This window comes from Sparus aurata, chromosome 23 (genome assembly GCF_900880675.1).
Source record: "Sparus aurata chromosome 23, fSpaAur1.1, whole genome shotgun sequence".
Taxonomy (NCBI): domain Eukaryota; kingdom Metazoa; phylum Chordata; class Actinopteri; order Spariformes; family Sparidae; genus Sparus; species Sparus aurata.
The window spans coordinates 16,976,141-16,988,598 of NC_044209.1; the positions used below are offsets into that span (position 1 = coordinate 16,976,141).

Genomic DNA, 12,458 nt, shown 5'->3' on the forward strand with positions numbered 1-12,458 from the left:
CGACTTACATAAACTGAAAACAGACAAATCCATGCAAAAGGGATGCACACTATTTATCCTAAAGAGGAATTAACTCTTAAAGAATATCAGATCGTATGGTTACATTGTAACCTTGGTTCTCTGAGTGAAGAGATTATCTCTCCACTCCGTGGATATGACCCCCGCTGCTTGTCAGGGCACTTGGATATTTCTTTAAGACACACCGGCTTGCCCGCTAACGCCTCATTGCGTAGCTATAAAGCACCTGCGCCGGCGTGTAATCACTGATAGTTTGAGCGAAACGTGTCTCTGAGCGGCCTAGGGGCTGGAGAGATAGTCTCTTCACTCAGAGAACCAAGGTTACAATGTAACCATACGTTCTCTATCGTCTCGAGACTATCTCTCCACTCCGTTACATATTCCATATGTACGGGGTAGATCTTTAAGACACCCCGTGAGGAGACAGTGCAACCCACAATCCCATGTGCAACAAACAAACTATTTACAAATGTACACTATATACAACTCCCTGGAGCAGGCCCTGCAAGTCGCTAGGGCCGGCCATGGGAGGGAAGGGCTGCCGGGGGAGCCCGCAAGACGCAAGACTGACCCAAGGGGGACAGGCAAGGGCCCCGCAAGACGCAGGGGCCAGCCTGTTCACGGAGCAACCGCTCAATCAGCCCGCAAGACGCAAGGCTGAGGGGGAGACAAAAATGCCTACCATCGGGCCACGCCCAGCACACGCTCCCCAAAGGAGGGGCTGGCGGCCACATTCAACCGGTAGAACCTGGTAAAGGTTGACTGGGACGACCACGTGGTGGTGGAGCATATGGAAGCAAGGGAAGCCCCCCGCCACAAGGCCCATGAGGCTGCCACACCTCGAGTGGAGTGTGCCTGGACCCCTGGTGGAACAGGCGCACCTGACAGCGCATAAGCCTGACGGATCATGTCCACAACCCAGTGCGACAGCCTGGATTTTGACAGAGGCCTGCCCAAACGCCCATGGTCGTAACACACAAAAAGCTGGTCGGACTTCCGGACCGCCTGAGTACGACGAATGTACGCCGTCAGGGCCCTGCATAGTGCGGACTGGCTCTGCTCAACCTCCTCGCCAGCGCTGGGCGAGGAGAGAGACCGGAGCTCGACCGACTGAGCCAGGTGGAACTCAGTCAGGACCTTAGGCAGGAAGGCAGGGTTGGGGCGGAGAACCACACTCGAGCCGTCTGGGGAAAACCGACAGCAATCACCGTGCACCGACAGGGCATGGAGTTCACTCACCCTTCTGGCCGAGGTGACGGCGAGCAGAAGGGCGGTTTTCATGGAAAGCCATTTGAGGTCAGCACCCCCTAAAGGTTCGAAGGGGGGACGCTGAAGGGCTCCAAGGACGACGTCCAAATCCCAGGGGGGAACTGCAGGGCCGGCGGTACGCACCGTAAGTCGCTGGGCCCCTCGAAGAAACCGGGAAATGAGCACACAGTCCTCCGTACTCAGTGCAACTTCCCCGATGCGCACCGCCTTGATTGCTGCCACCAACCCTCGCAGTGTTATGGCGGCCTTCTGTGCCTCAAGCTGGGACTGCAGGAACCGCAGGATCTCCTGAGCCGAGGCCAAATATGGGTCCACCTGGTGAGACACACACCAGGTGGTAAACACCTGCCAACAGTATGAATAGGCGGCCCTCGTGGAAGGAGCCCGGCATGCTGGATTGTCGCCACCACCAGCTCCGGCAGCCCTAAGGCCAGGAGCCTGTCCCTCTCAGGGGCCAGGCCACCAGCCTGAGCCCCTCTGGAAAGGGGTGGAACAGGGCTCCGTTCGCCTGGGAGAGCAGGTCCCTCCGGTGCGGGAGCTCCCATGGCAACCCGTCCAGCAGGGGTGGAATCGCTGAGAACCACGGCATGTGGGGCCACAGAGGAGCCACCAGTATAAGCCGCACACGCTCCACCAGAACTCTTCGGAGAAGAGGCTGGAGAAGGGTGAAGGGAGGAAAGGCGTAGAGCAGAACCCGGGGCCAAGGATGCGCCAGAGCATCCCAACCCATGGGGGGATCGTCGTTCCTCAGGGAGAAAAAGAGCGGGCAATGCGTCGACTCCCTGGACGCAAACAGGTCGACCTCTGCCCTGCCTAGGCGGCGCCATATCTCGGAGACCACCTGAAGGTGGAGTCTCCACTCCCCCGGCTGGGGCCCTCCCCTCGACATGATGTCCGCCGCGGAGTTCAGTGCCCCTGGTACGTGCACGGCTCTGAGCGAGAGGAAGTGTGGGTGAGCCCACTGCCACAGGATGGTTGTAAGCTTGCACAGGGCAGGGGAGCCGAGGCCCCCCTGTCTGTTGATGTAAGCGGCCGTCACTGTGCTGTCGGTGCGGACGATGACATGGTGACCCCTTAGCCTTGGCAGGAAGCGACGCAGAGCGAGGAGAACCGCCCTCAGCTCTAGGACGTTTATGTGCTGGCACAGCCACCGGCCGGTCCAGACCCCGTTGACACCACAGCCTTCGTGTACGGCGCCCCACCCTGAGGAGGATGCGTCTGTGTACACTAGCTGGCGATAGAACAATGGACCCAGGGCTTGGCCCCGCTTGATGTTTGCTGGGACCCTCCACCACTGGAGGGCCCTGTGAAGCCTCCGAGAGACCACCAATTTGGTCTTGTGGGACCTCTGAGGGCACAACCCCAAGCTCAGCAGGCACCTCTGCACGGGCCGCATGTGTAAGAGGGCAAGGGGGACCACCTGCACCATGGCTGCCATTAGGCCCATAAGGTGAAGGCAGAGTCCCCAGTTGACCAGAGCCTGCAGCTGGAAAGGGGCGAGGCAAGTCCTGAAGGCCTGCTGCCTCTCCAGGGTCAGAGCAACCGTCGCCCTCCTCGAGTCCAGGACCATCCCCAGGAAGGTGGTCACTTGGGAAGGCTCCAGCCTGCTCTTTTTGTAGTTCAGACGCAGATCTAAATCCTGAACGTGGTTCAACAGCCGGGCGACGTGGTGGCAGCACTGCTCCTCCGAGACTGCACAGACCAGCCAGTCGTCGAGGTAGTTCAGGATCCTGATCCCTCCCTGCCTCAGAGGGGAGACGGCTGCATCCATACAGTGAGTGAAGGTCCGTGGTGCCAGAGAAATGCCGAATGGCAGTACCTGGAACTCGTACACCCTGCCTGCAAACCCGAACCGCAGGAACCGCCGGTGACCCCTCCAGATGGGTATCTGGAAATACGCATCTTTGAGGTCTATGGTGGCAAACCAGTCTCCTGCAGTGACTGCCTGTCTCACCCTGGGGACTGTCAGGAACCAGCATCGCAGGGGCCGGAGATACCTGTTGAGCCCCCTGAGGTCTACAATTGGGCGGAGCCCCCCATCTCTCTTTGGGGCCAAAAAAATAGCGGGAGAAAAACCTGGCCTGGTGATCTCCGGAGGGCACCTCCCTTATAGCTTCCTTCTCCAGGAATGTGGACAGCTCCGCCTGCAAGACTGCTCTCTGTTGAGGATCGCCCACTGTTGTAAAGGTGGGTGTCCTTGTTACTGGTGGCCGGCGTAAAAACTGGATACGGTATCCGCGGGTCATGGTTGAGACCACCCACGGGTCTGCCCCCAGGGCCCCCAGCCGGGGCCCGTTGGCCGTCAGGAGGGCGGGGGGCGCCTAGAGGAACTCTGAGCCTTAGCAGGTCGTCCTCTCCCTCTGCCCTGTCGGCGGTACCCGCGCTGCCGGGAAGCCTCCAACTGGAGTCTAAAGTCCCCTCGACCCCTTGTCGAGGCTTCTGGTGCCAGCTGAGGCCGAGACGGTCTTGGCCTCCCAGGGCCCGTGGCGCGCCTGGCCAGGCCACCTGAGACCTCCTTCGCACAGCGAAGGCTCTCCTGAGCCTGCTGTATCAAGGCAGTAGCGTGGGGCCCAAACATTGCGGTGGGTTCCACTGGCACCTTAAGCAGGCAGTCTCTATCCCCCTGCTGAAGCTGGGACTGAGACAGCCACAAGTGGCGCCTGACCACCCAGAAGGAAGCTAAGGCACAGCCTGCTGCCTCAGCCTGCTCCTTCAACACTGAGGAGAGGCATGAGGAGGCCATCCGCAGCTCCTCGCCTACACTGGTGTCCGCCTGAACTTGATGAGACAAGTCGCGGAGGTAGAGTGACAAAATGGCCCCGGTATTGGCCAACCGAGTCAAACCGAATCACCTCCTCAAACCGGTGGGCCAACTCCCCTCTTGTCACCTCGCCCACTATGTGCTGTGCACAAGAGAGGTCATTGTCATCAGAGGAAAAGATGGTTTCCACATCCACGTCCTCCTCCTCGGCTTCTTCTTCCTCCCTGCCTGACCCCGAAGCTGGGGACGGGAAAGAGCTAAGCGGAGGCCGGACCACCATAGGCTGAAGAGGAGGTAATGGAGCCTGCCAGGCTCCTAGATACTCCCTCCTCCCCTCCGAGGCTGTCGCCATTCTCCCAGTTTTCTGTCTCGGCCCCTCAGAAACATGGGAGCCTGCACGCTTTGCAGCAAAAAAGCGACAGCAGGCCTCCCTAGTACGTGCAGGCAGAATAAAGCAATCCATGCACGACTGAGGATTTTCCTTAGAGACCAGAGCATGCTCATGTCCCAAACACAGCACGCAGTTATCATGCCCATCATCTAGGGGCATGGCCACCCCGCAGCCCACACAGCAATGTCCCTCCTGGTCTGCCATACTGCCAAGGGCCGGGAACCGGAAGTACTTCGCCACTTCCTGTTTACCTGCTAGCCGGCAGCACCGCGGCTCTCTTGCTTGTTATTTGTTTTTGAGTGTACTCTGCGTGCCGGCCGCTGCTGAGGGCCGTACGTTCACGAGGGGATGGGGGGCAATACGCCGGGGAGAGGACGCCGCCAAGGCCGGGGGCCGGAGACCTCCGGCTTGCCCAGACCAGATGCACGATGTTACCCCACCGAGCGCGTCAGCTCACGAGCCGCGAGCAATATGTCGGGGAGAGGACCTTGCTCCGACACTGTCAGTACTCGGCTCTATCCACTGAGCGCGTCAGCTCATGAGCCGCGAGCAATACGCCGGGAAGAACCCACAGCCACCACTGCCGGGAGCCTGAGACCCTCCGGCTCGACCGGGCAGGATGATGGCTCCGCTGAGAGAGGACAGAAAGAGTTCTGCACAGCAATCCAGGGAGGCTGCCAGAGACAGACACCCCGACTTACTCCGGTAAGCGGATACACAGCTGTACAGTCTCCTCTCTTTCCTTACTTTTCCCTTTTTCTTACTTTCCTTTCTTTGTTTTATGTAGATTGTGTGACACTGCACCCTGACGCACAAGTGGAGATCAAACAATCAGTGATTACACGCCGGCGCAGGTGCTTTATAGCTACGCAATGGGGCGTGGCCGGGCAAGCCGGTGTGTCTTAAAGAAATATCCAAGTGCCCTGACAAGCAGCGGGGGTCATATCCCCGTACATATGGAATATGTAACGGAGTGGAGAGATAGTCTCGAGACGATAGAGAACCACTACGGGTTAGACACAGTGCTGGTTGCCTGATGTCATGTCACTGATATCATTGTTCTTCCTCTTAGCAATCAAACTTTTCTTTATCTCTGGTTTATAAAGGAACTAGGCTGAATAAGCACAATTTCAAAAAAGTCCTCTTGAGGTCCATCCCTATTTATGGGCCGTTTATGAGTCAGCATGTTCCATTTTCTTGCATCAGCAGGTAGTTAGTGGCAGTTTGCTAACATGAACAAACATGAGCAAATACCTGCAGCTACCATTGTTCCAAAATTAATAACAACATGCCTCAACTAAACCTGTCTGGATACAATATTCACCAGAAAAAACAGCTGAACATCGTTGCCCTGTATGAAAGAAGTTTTGAAGATGAACGGCTTCAGGACTGTGACAATTTATTTCTCTTCATTGACAAAATAAGGACCAAAACCAATTAAAATAAATGTCAGGGAGAACGTTGAGCAGATTTTGGGTGCTTTAACTACAACATTAACAACAAAGAAGCCAAACAACCAGTGGCATTTTCACTCAGAAGTGCACTTTATTGAAAGTATACAAAATAAAAGAAAATTGATTAGTGGATGCCTGGAACCGTCTCCCATAGGTGTTCAATTGATTCAATCATTTTCACCCCTTGAGTCCTATATGAAAGCAACCGTATTTGTCAAGTATCTTCACTCATTCATTCAGGTTTTTTCTTATCACTTGTCTGTACACTTGAATCAAAACAATCAGCTGGTTTATCACTATCATCTAATTCTCTCTATTTCTCACATATGAACACACAGAAACAATCATTTAGCATTAAGACAAAATGGTCATTCAAGAGCATTTGTTTAAAAAGCCTGATGTCCATGTCATATCTGACCTAAAGCTTAGGACCAGTGCTATATAAACCGCGATATCCCTGGTTTAAATCTGACTGGGGAACTTTGCTGCAACACACAAATATGTTCGGTCTGAAAAAAAAAAAAAAAACAGAAAAAAACTTCTTAAAATCCTTCTGAATGAAATTTACAACAAGAAAACTCAACATACAATTCTCAAAGAGAACAGGGATAACAACTTGACAGAAATGGTTGAGGCCAAATCTCAAAGGCCTCCTGTCTCTACACAGCAGGTCTGCAGGGACCTTTAGTTTGTAGTCAGACGTCTGCTGCTTCTCCCCACTGAGCAAAACTTAAACGTCCACCAGAAAGACAAACATCAAGACTGTGACATTAAACAGTTATCAGCTGCTACTGTAAGTAAATACATTGTTAGCATTATTCAAAACAGGTTAGAATTAGAGCATCATGTGAACATTCTAACAAAAGTTTTACCAAATCTGTGGTGTTTCTTCTTCTTGGCTTTCCTTCAAGTAATTGAAGTGTTTTTTCATCTCCACAAGTTCCACTGTGAAATCTAAAACAACATAAAAAACATTTTGTTTACAACATGTGCACCATCAATAACACTATTGGAAATGTCTTGGCATTACTTTCAATAAACATTGAAGGTATTTTTAGAGACTGTCAGCAATTCAGCATCAGAAACTTTATTAGTTATCACTCATACTGTCAAACAGTTTTCAATATCAAACTGAATTCAATGTGATTTGTCTGTCTACATTCGTGTTCAGACCAGGCAAATGAAAATAAAGATGTGCTGCACAACATCTTTGACTACATAATTATTGGAATTGATAGAATGTGACAAACCTTCAGGTCTCTCAGTTGGCCCAGCATTATATCTTTAGCCTGCTCAAACATGGTGTTCTTTAAAGAATGTACATGCTGCTTGATAGTGTCCCTCATATTTTTCAGTGAGTCCTTTCCTCTAAATCCTGCTGCTTCTGCAATAAAACAGAAATATGTTCTCAACTACATTTTCTGCACTATGATGATGATGTTTTTTTGTATTATCATACTACCAGGTTGTTTATGTCATGACTTCTAATCTTACTTTGATAGCAGTCCTTAATGTTTTCCTCAATTGTTGTTGTCAGACTACTGTAGACAAGTTTCTTGTACTCCCGCATGATTTCATTGAGTCTCATCTTAACTTTTTCTTCCTTAGAGAAAAAAACAATACAAGGCACAATATTTTCTTATGTTTTCACCTTGTGGAATATGTGTCCTTTTGTCATCATTGCAAATTTTTTTTGTAACAGAAACTACCAGAAAAAAAAGTGATTTGGCAGGAGTTTCTGTCTGTGAAGAGATATTTGTAAACATATAGTGTCACAATCATGCAATATGCACTCACGAAACTTTCTCTTTACTCATTTTATATAGAGTATTTGAAAAAGGTATATATTTATACATTTTTAATGTATCTATTAAATCTTACTTTCATAGCAGTATCTGGGATAAGCCTGATAAAACACTGGGAAGTAGTTGAAACTGCAAATATAAATCTAAGATGACAGTCATGTAAAATTTTGGGCAGACATTCAAACAACCTGTGTAATTGTGATAAACACCCTAGAAGATGCAAAATTGTATCAAACTTGCAGTAACTTACCTGAGCAGGAGAATCAATTGTTTCCTGGTTTGTTGTGTTTTCTATAGTGACAAAAATAGTTGCAAACAAAAATGTTATACAGTAACTTGTTGATGCTCCTGTCAGTGACAAAAAACATATATCTTCATTAGTTAGATTAATGAGAACAAATAGAGTCAAATATTTTCATGGTGCAGAGCATTACCTTTAACAACATGAGTCTTTTCCGGTGGTGTCTCTTAAATGATGATTCACGTCAGCTGCCAGGATGTCAGCAATCAAAAATTATAAATGGATGAAACATAGTGAGTCATAAAACATTTAAGTACTGACACTGGCCCACTTCATTTTGCCCTCTGTCAGACTGTCCAGCGTTTATTGTTTCCTGTTTATCTTGATCCTACTTGCCTGAACCCCTCCCTCATTCTGGGACTTTGTTGTCTCGTACCTGGGTAATGTTGCCTTTCTGTTCACCGAACTGGTTTCAACCTCTGTTAGTTTTGAATTAAAGATTTTGAACTTTTCTGCTCTGTGTCATACTTGTCATTTTATGCCAGTCTTGAGCCGGCACCAATAGAATAATATCTGTGTCCAACAAATAACCAAGGAAATACTTTACCTTTGAGTTTTTGAATATATTCGCTGAGGCCCCACTCAGTTAATTTGTTACAAACAAAATCGTCCATGATCAACAGCAACTAGAAAGTAAACAATCATAATACAAGCAATCATAATATGTTTGATATTTGGAGCGAAAAGAGACAAGTTTAACCAATGGAAAAGGTCTTATTTAATTTCACTGTAATAATGAGGTTCACAAGTAAAGCCATCAAAAAGTCAATTTTGTGAAAATGCTGTTTTCCATTTCCATATTTAATAAAAAGAACATTTCATGGATGTTTGATGATGTAATTCTATCACAACTGAAATTACCTGCTAAGCTTAAGACATTTTAAAATATCTTTGTTTTATTCTCCACTACCTCCTACCACTATAAAAAGCTTTATAGTGATAGGAGGACAGCAGACGCCTGACTACAAAGCGACATAAAGGGGCTGAACTTAACAGAATGCAGATTTTAAAAAGGGATACTTAAAGTAGCAACATTATGTGCACATAATACATCCATATCACATAAATTACATGGTTATTACTACAAATTAGTGACAAAATAACACAGTAAGTTTCCTACACATTATCATAATTTTTAACTTTAGTTTATCTCTCAGTTTTTAATGTAATGCATTGATGTTATTGTACTTATATTTAGTCTGTTCCTCTTTCATGCATGAACATGACTCCTCCTGTGCTTGATGAACTCTGAGATTGTTCTCTTATATCATCTCCACCCATTGCCAACGTTCTGTCCTCTCTGCTAATCAAGCAGGTTCAGAACGTTCAATTCAAATGTGTAAATACAGATGTGTTAATGGAGTGGAGTTGAAGTACAAAGTAAAATAAAAAGAAATAGTAATCTCCAAGTCCCTCAAAACTGCACTTAAGTTCTGTACTAGTTACTTTTCCACCTCTGTTAAAAGGATACAACAGCAGGAGAGGGTTGTCTAATTATTGGTGCACTGGGGGCTCCTGCTGGTTGTTTGGGGTGGTGTTAAGTGAAAGTTTGTTTTTTAGACATACTATTTTATGTCTTAGATGAGTATATTTTATTCAACGTGTCTGATTCTAACAGAAGTCCAGGTTCAAACTGAATGTTGGGAGAAGTGTCATCGTCTGAATCTAAACCCTTCGCAGTCAGACTTTAATAATAATCCACACTGTGTAGAGGGCGTCAAGAGTTCTTTATTCGTATCACAGTGTTTGGTTTCTATAAGCCTGTATACACTAATGTTAGTGTTTATTTATTTAAGTTTGTTGAAGGTTTGTCAAAGAATGAACATTACCCACTACAATAGTACATGGGGAAAACAAATAGAGACTGTGATCAAACTAAATCTGGAAAATGTACATAAAATGAAATGGAAATTAAGTTCTCCTCCTTGAACCAGCACCTTATCGTGGTGGAGGGGTTTGAGCACCCGAATGATCCTAGGAGCTATGTTGCCCGGGGCTTAATGCCCCTGGTAGGGTCTCCCAAGGCAAACAGGTCCTAGGTGACGGGTCAGACTAAGATCGGTTCACTCGCCCCTGATGAAAGCAAGAATACCAAGGACGTGCACGTCGCCCGGATCGGCGTCACAGGGGCCCCACCCTGGAGCCAGGCCTGGGGTTGGGGCTTGCAGGCGAGCGCCTGGTGGCCGGGTCTCTGCCCATGGGACCCGGCCGGGCGCAGCCCGAACGAGCAACGTGGGCCCGCCCTCCCGTGGGCTCACCACTCGCAGGAGGGTTCAGAAGGGGCCGGTGCAGAGGGATATGGGTGGCGGTCGTGGGCCCCGGCGGCCCAATCCCCGGATGGTGATTCTAGTCATGGGGACATGGAATGTCACCTCACTGGGGGGGAAAGAGCCTGAGCTGGTGCGGGAGGTTGAGCGGTACCGACTAGAAATAGTCGGGCTCACCTCCACGCACAGCCTGGGCTCTGGAACCCAACTCCTTGAGAGAGGCTGGACTCTCTTCTACTCTGGAGTTGCCCGCGGCGAGAGGCGGCGAGCTGGTGTGGGCTTGCTTATAGCCCCCCAGCTCAGCCGCCATGTGTTGGAGTTCTCCCCGGTGAACGAGAGGGTCGTTTCCCTGCGCCTTCGGGTCGGGGATAGGACTCTCACCGTTGTCTCGGCTTATGGGCCGAACAGCGGTGCAGAGTACCCGGCCTTCTTGGAGTCCCTGGGAGGGGTACTGGAGAGTGCTCCAACCGGGGACTCCGTCGTTCTCCTGGGGGACTTCAACGCCCACGTGGGCGATGACAGTGTTACCTGGAGGGGTGTGATTGGGAGGAACGGCCTCCCCGATCTGAACCCGAGTGGTGTTTTGTTACTGGACTTCTGTGCTAGTCACAGTTTGTCCATTACGAACACCATGTTCAAGCATAAGGGTGTCCATATGTGCACGTGGCACCAGGACACCCTAGGCCGGAGATCAATGATCGACTTTGTGGTCGTGTCATCTGACCTCCGGCCGTATGTCTTGGACACTCGGGTGAAGAGAGGGGCTGAGCTGTCAACTGATCACCACCTGGTGGTGAGTTGGATCCGCTGGCGGGGGAGGAAGCTGGACAGACCTGGCAGACCCAAACGTATCGTGAGGGTCTGCTGGGAACGTCTGGCAGAACCCTCTGCCAGGGAGATCTTTAACTCCCACCTCCGGGAGAGCTTTGACCAGATCCCGAGGGAGGCTGGGGACATTGAGTCCGAATGGACCATGTTCTCCACCTCCATTGTTGACGCGGCTGTCCGGAGCTGTGACCGTAAGGTCTCCGGTGCCTGTCGCGGCAGCAATCCCCGAACCCGGTGGTGGACCCCGGAAGTAAGGGTTGCTGTCAAGCTGAAGAAGGAGTCTTACCGGGCCTGGCTGGCCCGGGGGACTCCTGAGGCAGCTGACGGGTACCGGCAGGCCAAGCGTGCGGCAGCACAGGCAGTCTCGGAAGCAAAAACTCGGGTCTGGGAAGAGTTCGGGGAGGCCATGGAGGAGGACTACCGGTCGGCCTCGAAGAAATTCTGGCAAACCATCCGGCGCCTCAGGAGGGGGAAGCAGTCCTCCACCAACACTGTTTACAGTGGAGGTGGGGAGCTGTTGACCTCGACTGGGGACATCGTCGGGCGGTGGAAGGAATACTTCGAGGATCTCCTCAATCCCACTGACACGCCTTCCATAGAGTAAGCAGAGGCTGGGGACTCAGAGGTTGACCCATCCATCACCCAAGCCGAAGTCACTGAGGTAGTTCGTAAGCTCCTCAGTGGCAAAGCACCGGGGGTGGATGAGATCCGCCCTGAGTACCTCAAGTCTCTGGATGTTGTGGGGCTGTCTTGGCTGACACGTCTCTGCAGCATCGCGTGGCAGTCGGGGACAGTGCCTCTGGACTGGCAGACCGGGGTGGTGGTCCCCCTATTTAAAAAGGGGGACCAGAGGGTGTGTTCCAACTATCGGGGGATCACACTCCTCAGCCTCCCCGGGAAAGTCTATTCCAGGGTACTGGAGAGGAGAATTCGGCCGATAGTCGAACCTCGAGTTTGCCCAACCAGTCCACATGTGTTTTGTGGACTTGGAGAAGGCATTCGACCGTGTCCCTCGTGGCATACTGTGGGGGGTGCTCCGGGAGTACGGGGTCGGAGGCCCTCTGTTAAGGGCCGTACGGTCCCTGTACTGCCGGAGCAGGAGCTTGGTTCGCAATGCCGGCAGTAAGTCAGACCTGTTCCCAGTACATGTTGGACTCCGGCAGGGCTGCCCTTTGTCACCGGTTCTGTTCATTACTTTTATGGACAGAATTTCTAGGCGCAGCCACGGGCCGGAGGGGATCTGGTTCGGGAGCCAATGGATCTCATCTCTGCTTTTCGCGGATGATGTGGTCTTGTTGGCTCCTTCGAGCCGGGACCTCCAGCATGTCCTGGGGCGGTTTGCAGCCGAGTGTGAAGCGGCTGGG

General features: G+C 50.8%; 1 protein-coding gene across 1 annotated transcript in view; it reads right to left on the minus strand.

Moving 5' to 3' along the window:
• Positions 1-6,485: 6,485 nt before the first annotated feature.
• The window catches only part of LOC115575308 (nuclear GTPase SLIP-GC-like), a 28,859-nt gene continuing 22,886 nt past the window's right edge, over positions 6,486-12,458 (minus strand). Inside the window, exons 22-23 of the mRNA XM_030407242.1 lie at positions 6,766-6,847; positions 6,486-6,622 (exon numbers count right to left, since the gene is read on the minus strand). Coding sequence (XP_030263102.1) covers positions 6,589-6,622; positions 6,766-6,847 — 116 coding nt within the window. The 3' untranslated portion in view covers positions 6,486-6,588. The remainder of the gene's footprint in view (positions 6,623-6,765; positions 6,848-12,458) is intronic.